The following is a 12,523-nucleotide window of genomic DNA, read 5'->3' as shown; positions in this document are numbered from 1 at the left end:
GAACAGAAAGGGGTCCAGGGATGAGAACAGCAGATCAGGGAACAGAAAAACTCACAACACTTAAGATTCACCTCCCTTTGTCCCATGTTTTGGGTAGGAGGGTGTAAGTTTGAGAGAGAAATTGTACGCAGAGTGCTGGTGGGAATTGTGTCATTACAACGTATAACTAACAATATCCTTATAGTGCTTTTGTACCACCCACCCAGCCCCCTTACCCCAAAATAGGCTGAAAGATACCTTCCTAGTTTGGAACTAATTTTTTGTTCCAGTTGTCTTTTCTTGGTTTTCCTTTCAAGAAGCTCCTTCTTCTTTTGTCTAAGTTCATTATCTTTGTGTTCTAGATGTTTGTTTGTCTCATGTAAGGCAATCAACCCTGATTCTACTGCTTGCAATTTTCTATTAATTTCCTATGGAATATGCAATATTGTTAGTATATTTAAAAAACAGGCTAACGTATTATAACTCCAGTTAATATTCTTTATTAATACTCAAAATAACCAATCTTTAACTTAGATATAAGACATAACACCATACATTCTCTGACATAAATCATACCAATGTTTTCTTAAGTCAGTCTCCCAAGGCAATAAGAAATAAAAGCAAAAATAAACAAATGGGACTTAAACTTACAAGCTTTTGCACATGAAAGGAAACCATAAAACGAAAAGACAACCTACGGACTAGGGGAAAACATCTGCAAAGGATGCAACTGACAAAAGCTTAATTTCCAAAATATACAAACAGCTCATATAACTCAAAAATAATCCAATCAAAAATTGGGCAGAAGACCTAGATAGGTATTCTCCAAAGAAGATAAACAGATGGCCAATAGGCACATGAAAAGATGTTCAACATTGCTAATTATTAGAGAACTGCAAAGTGAAACCACAACGAGGTACCACCACATACCAGTCAGAATGGTCATCAAAAATGCTGGAGAGGGTGTGGAGAAAAGGGAACCCTCCTACCCTGTTGGTGGGAATGCAACTTGGTGCAGCCACCATGGAAAACAGTATGGAGGTTCTTCAAAAAACTAAAAACAGAGTTACCATATGATCCAGCAATCCCACTCCTGGGCATATATCCAGACAAAACTATAATTTGAAAAATACATGCACCCCAGTGTTCATAGGAGCACTATTTACAATGGCCAAGACATGGAAACAACCTAAATGTCCATCAACAGCTGAATGGATAAGGAAGATGTGGTACATACATACAATGGAACACTACTCAGCCATAAAAAAGAACAAAATAATGCCATTTGCAGCAACATGGATGGACCTAGAGATTATAAGTGAAGTCAGAAAGAGAAAGATAAATACCATATATCACTTATACGTGGAAACTAAAATATGACACAAATTTATTTACAAAACACACTCATAGACATAGAGAACAGATATGGGATTGCCAAGGGAAAGGGGGAGGCAGGGGATGGATGGATTGGGAGTTTGGGATTAACAGATGCAAACTATTATAGGTAGAATGTATAAACAACAAGGTCCTACTATATAGCACAGGGAACTATATTCAATATCCTGTAATAAACCACAATGGAAAAGAATATGAAAAAGTATATATCTATAGCTGAATCACTTTGCTGTACCCCAGAAACTAATGCAACACTGTAAATCAACTGTACTTCAATTAAAAAAAAATTTTTTTTTAAATGACCAACCTTTAGCTGTTCTTCTAAGTGTCGTCTTTGCTCTAGATCCACAGTGACTGTGAGAAACTGGGCTACTTTTAGTGATGTGTTACTAGAAATAACGTTGTTTGAATAAAAAGAAGTTTTCACCACAAACTTTTCTTCTGCTGTATAAATTTGTTTTAATCGGGTTTCTTGTATTACCTATAATGTAAAATACGCATTCAGTGCACATCTAAGAATAATTATGACATTTTTAAAAGGACTAAAATATTAAAAATACAGATCTCATGAATTTTAGAAGATCAAAATATACTAGGATATACTTTAGTTTTTAAAAAATGTACCCAACATCTCTAAAAAGGTGAGTGATAAAACTCAGGTTATTATTTGGGAAAACAACACTAAGAAAGAGAGAACTGGGAGAAAACCAAAACAACCACCAAAGTTGGCTATACTTCTACTTCACTATACAATCTCTCCCAAGTAAGTGTACTTTTGGGACTTTATCTACAGAAGAGATACCAGGAGTCAACTTCCCTGTAGACTGAACTGTGTTATCTTAACTAACACATTTACTCTCCCCTCCCCTCAGTTATATTGTTCAAAGATACATAATTTTATATTTAATTCCTGTATATTTGGGGAATACTTACTGCACACACTTTTCAAGGACTTCAAAGACTTTGCATTTTTTGGAGATCTTTTCTCTCAAGAATTTATTTAAGGAGTTTCATAAACTAATGCACATTCTAAACACCCTAACATTGGATCTGTTACTGTTATTTATAAAGAATAGGCTGCTGTAGTTTTTTCCAATCTCTAAAGGTTTACTACCAGTATTCTTGTGGCTTGTTTCTCTCTAGAAGTTTAAGTGAAGAGATAAGACATATTTAAGCATACTTAGTTTAATAGGGTATAAACTGGTATCCACAAATGCTGAATAATTTGAAATGAAGGGAAAGCCTAGATGAGGTTAGCCTACCCACATTTCATGAAAATAAGTTTTAAGCAAATTGAAACTGACAGATGGTGGGAGTGCTCTCAGCAAAAAGAACATTGTTAAGCTAAGGAGGTCAGCAGACAATTTAACCAGAGACCAGCCTTGGAAATTAACGAGAACAACTGCATAAATAGAGCATAATCATTTACAGAATCTAAAATGTCAGGACTTGATAATAAAGCAAAACTTACACTAAAGAATGTTATTTTTATTCTAAGGAAGAAATATAGCCATTATTTGTCATTAGGTAGACATGAAACATTAAGACAGTGAATTTCCTCAGTGAAGGTTTGTATCTTCTGAAAGATGGCTAAGACAATGTCAAGGGCTTTATTAGGTGTCTGACTTTGCTTTACTATATACAATGTTATTTTTCTAGTACAGACAGTAGAGTTAAAGCTCTCTAGATGACTTAACCAAAATGTTAAAAAGTGCATAAAAATCAACTTGAAGCACTGTTCAAAAAGTGAAAGGATTTTCCAAGTGCAGTATTGCTCCTTTCTGCCCCAAAGTAAAGCTATGAAAGCCCTTACCAAATTTTCTATAGTCTTTCTGCAATAGTAAAGAATACCTACTATCCTAAGCTTCAGAGATAGCACCCTACCTACCTCTGAAGTTATGACAGAAATTGGATTGGTCTATGTATATAGTCTTGTCCTCTTTTTTTAAACCCCATCTATGAAGACCAAAGACAGAGGTACACCCACATGGAGAGTTGTATTTTTGGTTTCCCAAAATGGTCACCATAATATAATTTTTAATCAAAGACACAGGCAACTTACCACAAGTAATAATGGCTTGTCTGTGCAAAATGGGTTAGTAATGAGCCCCCATTTCTATCTTCTGTTAATGAGGTATATAGAGGCCCCGAAATTACAAATGAATATCCTAGGGATACTTGTAGAATGGTTGTTAAAAAATTTAAAACACATTCTCTAATAAGTTCACTATTATAAATAGCAGTTAGGTCTGTAATTGGGTCCTACAAGCAGTATTAATATGGCAACTTGGTATTAAGGAAAAATCTTTTCTAGAGGAGACTTCTTCCCTGTTTCTCCCTTTGATAAAAGCAATGAAGGTGGTTTGGAGTCTTAGAGATTACTTGTAAGGAGAAGAAAACTCCAAGCAGCATTAGCAGAATATAGGAACTTAAGAGTTTATGTAGCTGTACTAGACAGGAAAATGAAATCCTATTAAGGGGTGGTCATTCACATGAGATAATCTTAAATGGAAACTTTAAGGGGAGGGCTTACCAAAGCAGTTACATATCCTAGCCTACCATCCTAAAGTATAATTTGTCTGAAAAACATAATACAAGAATTTAAATGACTAAACCGTTAATGTTTGAACAAATGTTTGTCAAGCAAGGCAGAATCACATAAGAGAGCCACGTGTCTCTTCAGGTTTTAACTTAACTACCCTACATGTATTAAGTTATTTATTTACTCTAGGTCAGTGGTCCCCAACCTTTTTGGCACCAGCGATCAGTTTCATGGAAGACAATTTTTCACAGACCTGGGCTGGGTGGGTGGGGGGGATGATTCAGGCAGTAATGCAAGCGATGGGGAGAAATGGGGAGCGGCAGATGAAGCTTCGCTCGGTTGCCCACCGCTCACCTCCTGCTGTGTGTGCGGCCTGGGGGTCGGGGACCCCTGCTCTAGGTAACTCCACACCACTCCTGTCGTCAAGTATTAGTCAACATTCACTGTCCTATGTCATATTAAAAATGGAAAATACCAAGATAATTTCTGTATGGTTAAAAACAATGGCATGTTTCTTTAAATTACAAGTTTTCCTTGACTTTAAGCTAAGAAGTTTTAACAAAACTACATTTTTGGTACTGATTCAGTACTTTCTTACCCGTTCAATTCTTTCTCTGGTTCTTTCAGTTCCTACAGGAACTTCATGAATGTGATACTGGCAGCAGAGGTAACTCATGACAGGATCAGGTGCATCAAATAACTCTCGCAAATAAGAGAAAAATCCATATTGTCTGAAAGGAAAAGCAACTATTAGGTTTTTCTTCTTAAAATATCATTTAAAAAAAAATCCTAGTTGACATGTGGTGACTAAACAATAAATAAAAAATAAATTAACAATGGTACAGAAAGTATTTTCTTTGTATAGTTTAGTCACTTAATATTAAGTGATTAATATTCAGATTTATTTCCTTGTCAGAAAAGTTTAATATTTATAATTACAAACCATTAATCTCTTCTTTTGTTGCTTCTACCATTGCTTTTATACAGAATTAAGACTTTATTTACTTATAGCTGTTTTATAATTGCAGTTTTTCCATTTAATCCTTCTGGAAATTATTTTTATATTATGAAGTGATGATTTACCCTTTTATTTTCCCAATAACTAACCAACTATTTTAGTAGCTTTTACTAAGTAGTCCAATATTATTCCACTGATTTAAAAAATCACCATCATATACTAACTGATACCATGGTCTGTTCCTGGGCCTAGATTTTTCCTTATTTTAGACTTAGGAAGAGATCCTAAAAGGGAATAATACAGCCTATAAAAAACATATTTATGTGACAAAGAAATAATTAAAATATATTTGAGAGAAATGATTATTCAATATTCAAAGTAACAGCTTAGTTCTAATAATATTTTCAAGACTTACTTAAGTTCATTCAATGGCCGTGAAGGTGCTTTGTCTGCATATGAACTCTTAGGAGCAATAACAGCATTCACTCTTAATTTTTTATGGTCACGAACCTTAATATAAGGAAAAGAAAATATTACCTTAATTACCATATACTCAATCAAAAGAATTTTTAAAGTTATGGTATTCTTACTGGCATTCATGGGACGATCAGAAATTTGAACACTGACTAGCTATTTAATGGTACTTATAAGAAAATTTTTTAGTGTGATGATATTGTAGCTATGTGTTTTCACAAAGAGTACATTTCTTTTTTTATTTCCACCGATAAATTCTATCAAACAGATAAGGAAGCAGTAATACCAAAAACCTTTTCAGAACAAAAAGGAAGGGACAAGTCATTTTATGATTCCCGTATAATCCTGACAAAAGTATTACAATATCCCTCATGAACACATATACAAAAATCCTTAACAAAATATTAGTAAACAGAATCCAGCAATATACATGACCAAGTAGAATTTATCCCAGGGATGTGAGATTGGTTGATTTTGAATGCTACATCAATCCAAGTTATTGTATTATCAGAATAAAGTACAAAAGCCATATGATTTTCAGCAAACTAGGAATAGAAAGAAATTTCCTCCACCTGGTAAAGGGCATCTATGATAAGTATACAGCAGACATAATACTTAATTGTGGAATATTGAGTGCTTTCCCCCTAAGTCTGGGAATAAGCAGGGGTATCAAATCACACCACTTCTTTTCAACATTGTCCTAGAGGTACTAGACAATGAGGTGAAGCACAATAAAGAGGTAAAAGATTAAAAAGGAACAAGTAAAAAGATCTATTTGCAAGGGTATGATTTTCTACACAGAAAGTCCTGTGGAATCTATAAAGCAACTACTAGAATTCAGGAAGTGAATTCAATAGTGTCACAAGATACAGATCAAATGAAAAAGTATCAAATTATATCTATGTACTAGCAGTTAACAGCTGAAAAATGAATTTGAGAAATCCATTTCTAAGAGTGTCAAAAATCCATAAAATACTTAGGAGCACATTTAACAAAAGATGTGCAAGACATAAACACAAAAAAATAAAACACTGCTGAGAGACAAGATGGGATGGTGGAATGGAGGAATTTCATGGTGGCACAGATTAGCAATGTTCAAACTACTTTCACAGCCTAGAATGCTGTGACTACTTTCACAGCACTCTACACTTGAACAAATTAGTAAATAAATTGATGATAAGGGGGAGAAGGAGGTGTTTTTCACTGCTACAGTAGGAAATTACAGATATGCAAAGGAGAAAGAGTAGAAGGTACCCTGTTGTGTTCGACTGTAATTGGAAGCATCAGTGTGAATTCATGGTGCACTTATGCACTCTTGTTCTCCAGATAAATATAAATTAAGGGTTTGCATGCAAGGGCTAAGAAGCAATGAGACACTAGCAGCAATGCACACATCTAACACACAGATCTTGGTTTCTAAAAACTAGGGTTCTTTGGGGAAAAGGCTGATTGTAAGGCCCAGACACAGCAAGGTAAAGGTATAAGTGAACACATTGCTCTCCCCAAAAGTAAGTACTGCTCAAAATATGTTGGTAAGGGCTTCCCTGGTGGCACAGTGGTTGAGTCCGCCTTCCGATGCAGGGAACACGGGTTCGTGCCCCGGTCCGGGAAGATCCCACATGCCGCGGAGCAGCTGGGCCCGTGAGCCATGGCCGCTGAGCCTGCGCGTCCAGAGCCTGTGCTCCGCAACAGGAGAGGCCACAACAGTGAGAGGCCCGTGTACCGCAAAAAAAAAAATGTTGGTAAAATAACATACAGCGGTCAAGCTGAAGGTCTCACTGGCCAAATGTGGGACAATTTGAGCATTAAAATAAATAATGATAGTAATGGATTAAAATCTATAAAACAAAATTCTATGAGTTTTATATGATATAATGACTAAATAAATGGAGAAGAAAGAGCTCTTCCTTATAGAATACCAACTAATAAATATAGAAAGAATGATGAGAATCATTAATGGTTCTTAAACCTACTAGGCAGTTACATGAGCAACAGGATATTTTTAAAGGCTCAAAGTATTTCCTCACACATAATTACAAACAGAAAAATAGTTTTACTGTAATGCTTGTTTTGAGGACAAATTTATTCCAAGCAATTTATATATTAGGGGACAACTTAAACATTATGTGATTCTCACATTTGCTTAGGTACAATTATATCCATAACAAATATAAGCTTTTCTCTAGGTGAATGCAAAAAATGGCACCCAACTGAATGGAGCTGTGTAGGAATAGATGTAATTTGTGCACAAATACACAGACACACACACATCCCTCTCAAACATCTACCAGCTGCCTGAGTTCACTACATATTATAAGCCACCCCTCAAGCACATCTGGTGTTACAACTTTCCATCCAATTTCAGGTAAGTGCTTTATAATTATTTTACCTACTACATAATTCACATACGGAACCCTTCCAATGCCTACTTCCACAAGCCAACTTCAGGTCTTTCAATAAGGCACAGGGTTGTAACATACAGTACAAGGAATACAGTCAATATTTCATACTAATTTTGCACATTGTGTAATCCATAAAACATCAAATTACTATGCTGTACACCTGAAACTTATAAGTCAACCATACTTCAATAAACAAATAAAAAAGAAAAAGCACATTTATTGTATCTGCATATTTCTTAATAATTTAACATATGTAAAGCTGTGCTTCCCCCCTCCACACCATAGCCCCTGTGGGTTTTTATTATACAATTCTGCAGTACAGTAATTTTTAGGAATTATATATTGCTTATAGCAAAACCACCTGTACTTTGCTATGGAGAAATAATAAAGCAGGAGAAGACAAGACGGAGTAGAAGGAGTGAGCTCACCCCCTCTTACGGAAACACCAAAATCACAACTAACTGCTGAACTACCTCTGACAAAAAAATGCTGGAACCTACCAAAAAAGATACCCTGTATGCAAAGACAAAGAAGAAGCCACAACAAGATGGTAGGAACAGTGCAATGGCGATAAAATCAAATCCCATTATTGCTGGGTGGGTGACCCACAAACTGGAAAATAATTATACTACAGAAGTTCTCCCACAGGAGTGAAAGTTCTGAGCCCCACGTCAGGCTCCCCAGCCTGGGGGTCTGGCAACAGGAGGAGGAGCCCCCAGAGAATGTGGCTTTGAAGGCCAGCGGGATTTGATTGCAGGAATTCCACAGCACTGGGGGAAACAAACTCCATTTTTGGAGGGCACACACAGGGTCTTGCGTGCACCAGGACCCAGGTAAAAAAGCGATGACCTCATAAGAAACTTACCTGCTAGTATTGGAGGGTCTCCTGCAGAGGTTGGGGGGGGGGTGTCTGTGGCTCACTGTGCAGACGAGGACACTGGTGATGGTAGTTCTGGGGAGTACTCATTGGCATGAGCCCTCTTGGAGGCTGCCATTTTCTCATCAAGACCTGGCTCCACCCAACAGCCTGTAGGCTCCAGTGCTGGGATGCCTCAGGCCAAACAAACAACAGGGTGCGAACACAGCCCCATCAATCAGCAGACCAGCTGCCTAAAGCCTTCCTGAGTAAACAGCTGCCTGATAAACACACCCCTTGACACAGCCCTGCCCACCAGAGGGGCAAGAGCCAGCTCTACCCACCAGTGGGCAGGTACCAGTCCCTCCCACCAGGAAGCCTGCACAAGCCTCTTAGACAGCCTCATCCACCAGGGGCAGACGGCAGAAGCAAGAAGAACTATAAGCCTGCAGCCCACAGAATGGAAACTCTAATCACAGAAAGTTAGGCAAAATGAGAGAGCAGAGGAATATGTTCCAGATGAAGGAACAAGATAAAACCCCAGAAGAACAACTAAGGAAAGTAGAGATAGGCAATCTACCTGAAAAAGAATTCAGAGTAATGACAATAAAGACGACCCAAGATCTTGGAAAAAGAATGGAGGCACAGATCAAGAAGACACAAGAAATGTTTAACAAAGACCTAGAAGAACTAAACAACAAACAGAGATGAACAATACAATAACTGAAATGAAAAATACACTAGAAGGAATCAATAGCAGAGTAACTGCGGCAGAACTGGTAAGTGAGCTGGAAGACAGAATGGTGGAAATCACTGCTGTGGAACAGAATAAAGAAAAAAGAATGAAAAGAAATGAGGACAGTCTACAAGACCTCTGGGGCAACATTAAACACACCAACAGTCACATTATAGGGGTCCCAGAAGGAGGAGAGAGATGGAAAGGACCTGAGAAAATATTAGAAGAGATAATGGCTGAAAACTTCCCTAATATGTGAAAGGAAACAGTCACCCAAGTCCAGGAAGCACAGAGGAAGCAGAGTCCCAGGCAGGATAAACCCAAGAAGGAACATGCCAAGATACATGGTATCAAAATGACAAAAATTAAAGACACAAAATATTAAAAGCAGTAAGGGAAAAGTAACAAATAATGTACAAGGGAACTCCCATAAGGTTAAAAATATTAAAAGCAATAAGGGAGAAGTAACAAATAATGTACAAGGGAACTCCCATAAGGTTATCAGCTAACTTCTCAGCAGAAACTCTGCAGGCCAGAAGGCAGTGATGAAAAGGAAGAACCTACAACCAAGGATACTCTACCCAGCAAGGCTCTCATTCAGATTTGATGGAGAAATCAAAAGCTTTCCAGACAAGAAAAAGCTAAGAGAATTCAGCACCACCAGACCAGCTTTGCAACAAATGCTAAAGGAACTTCTCTAGGTGGAAAAGAAAAGGCCACAACTAGAAACAAGAAAATTATGAATGGAAAAGCTCACTGGTAAAGGCAAACATACAGTAAAGGTAGGAAAATCATCTGCTAAACAAATATGATATCAAAACCAGCAATTATGAGGAGAGCATAAAGGCAGGATATTGGAAATGCATTTTAAATTAAAAGATCAGCAACTGAAAACAATCTTGTTTATATATAGAATGCTATACCAAAACCTCATGGTAACTGCACACTGAAAATCTACAATAGATACACATGCAGAAAAGAATAAGGAATCCACACACAACACTACAGTTAGTCATCAAATCACAAGAGAAAAAAAGAGGAAGGGAAGAAAAAACACCTACAAAAACAAATCCAAAACAATTAACAAAATGGCAATAAGAAGCTACAGTCATCAAAACAGTATGGTACTGGCACAAAAACAGAAATACAGATCAATGGAACAGGATAGAAAGCCCAGAAATAAACCCACACACATATGGTCAATGAATCTACAACAAAGGAGGCAAGACTATATACAATGGAGAAAAGACAGTCTCTTCAATAAATGGGGCTGGGAAAACTGGACAGCTACACATGAAAAAATGAAATTAGAACATTCTTTAACAAGATACATATAAATAAACTCAAAATGGATTAAAGACCTAAATATAAGACCAGATACTATAAAACTCTTAGAGGAAAATATAGGCAGATCACTCTTTGACATAAATCGCAGCAATATCTTTTTCAAGCTGTCTCCTAGAGTAATGGAAATAAAAACAAAAATAAGCATGGGACCTAATCAAACTCAAAAGCTTTTGCATAGCAAATGAAACCATAAACAAAACGAAAAGATAACCCACAGAATGGGAGAAAATATTTGCAAACAAAGAGATTAACAAGGGATTAATTTCCAAAATTTACAAACAGCTCATGCGGCTCAATACCAAAAAAACAAACAACCCAATCAAAAAATGGGCAGAAGACCTAAACAGACATTTCTCCAAAGAAGACTTGAATTTAGAAACTAAAATGAAATATCACCTCAAAAAAAAAAAAAAAAGGACATCCCTGGTGCCACAGTGGTTAAGAATCCGCCTGCCAATGCAGGGAACCTGGTTCAAGCCCTGGTCCAGGAAGATCCCACATGCTGTGGAGCAACTAAGCCCATGTGCCACAACTACTAAGCCTGCACTCTAGAGCCCACGAGACACAACTACTGAGCCCACGTGCCGTAAGTACTGAAGCCTGCGTGCCTAGAGCCCATGCTCCACAACAAGAGAAGCCATCGCAACGAGAAGCCTGTGCACCGCAACGAAGAGTAGCCCCTGCTTGCCCCAGCTAGAGAAAAGCCCGCACACAGCAACAAAGACCCAATGCAGCCAAAAATAAATAAATAAACAAATACATATATTTTAAAAAAAGAAACATCACCTCACACCAGTCAGTATGGCCATCATCAGAAAGTCAACAAACAATAAATGCTGGAGAGGGTGTGGAAAAAAGGGAACCCTTTTGCACTGTTGGTGGGAATGTAAATTGGTACAGCCACTATGGAGAACAGTACGGAGGTTCCTTAAGAAACTAAAATTAGAGCTATCATATGATTCAGCAATCCCACTCCTGGGCATATATCCAGAGGAAACCATGGTTCGAAAGGATACATGCACCCCAATGTTCACTGCAGCACTACTTACAATAGCCAAGACATGGAAGCAACCTAAATGTCCATCAACAGATGAATGGATAAAGAAGATGTGGTACATATATACAATGGAATATTACTCAGCCATTAAAAAGAATGAAATAATGCCATTTGCAGCAACATGGATGGACCTGGAGATTATCATACTAAGTGAAGTCAGTCAGACAGAGAAAGACAAATATCATATGATATGGCTTTATGTAGAATCTAAAAAAAATTGATACATATGAACTTATTTACAAAACAGAAACAGACTTACAGACTTAGAGAATGAATTTATGGTTACCAAGGGGGAAGGGTGGGGGGAGGGATAGATTAGCAGTTTGGGATTGACATGTACACACTGCTATATTTAAAATACACAACCAACAAGAACCTACTGTATAGCCCAGGGAACTCTACTCAATACTCTGTGATAACCTAAATGGGAAAAGAATTCGAAAAAGAATAGATACATGTATGTGTATAACCGAATCACTTTTGCAGTATACCTGAAACTAACACAACACTGTTAATCAACTATACTCCATAAATTAAAAAAACGAAAAAATCAATAAAGCAAATAGGGCAAAATGTGAATAATTATTGTAAATCTGGGTAAAAGGTATATAGGAGCATATGTATGACTCTTGCAACTTTTCTATAAGTTTGAAGTTATATCAAAATAAGTTATTAAAAAAAATAGAGTGGAGGTATAATGAAACAATATTGGCCATGAGTCAATGTATCAATGATACTAGTATGCAGAATTCATTTAAGTTTTAAAAATCTATTGTT

The 12,523-nt window shown here is 37.0% G+C and overlaps 1 protein-coding gene across 6 annotated transcripts in view; it reads right to left on the bottom strand.

Annotated features, from left to right (window-relative positions):
* SMC5 (structural maintenance of chromosomes 5) overlaps positions 1 to 12,523 on the bottom strand; it is a 112,833-nt gene that overhangs the window by 25,790 nt on the left and 74,520 nt on the right. For all 6 annotated transcript variants that reach the window (XM_019934701.3, XM_019934702.3, XM_033858159.2 and 3 more), the window contains 4 exons: positions 5,290 to 5,384; positions 4,515 to 4,647; positions 1,682 to 1,855; positions 238 to 407 (listed from right to left, as the gene is read on the bottom strand). In XM_019934701.3, coding sequence (XP_019790260.1) covers positions 238 to 407; positions 1,682 to 1,855; positions 4,515 to 4,647; positions 5,290 to 5,384 — 572 coding nt within the window. The remainder of the gene's footprint in view (positions 1 to 237; positions 408 to 1,681; positions 1,856 to 4,514; positions 4,648 to 5,289; positions 5,385 to 12,523) is intronic.

The sequence above is a fragment of the Tursiops truncatus genome, chromosome 6, assembly GCF_011762595.2.
Source record: "Tursiops truncatus isolate mTurTru1 chromosome 6, mTurTru1.mat.Y, whole genome shotgun sequence".
Taxonomy (NCBI): Eukaryota; Metazoa; Chordata; class Mammalia; order Artiodactyla; family Delphinidae; genus Tursiops; species Tursiops truncatus.
The sequence above is the reverse complement of the archived record's forward strand: the minus strand, read 5'-3'. Positions and strand labels throughout refer to the sequence as shown.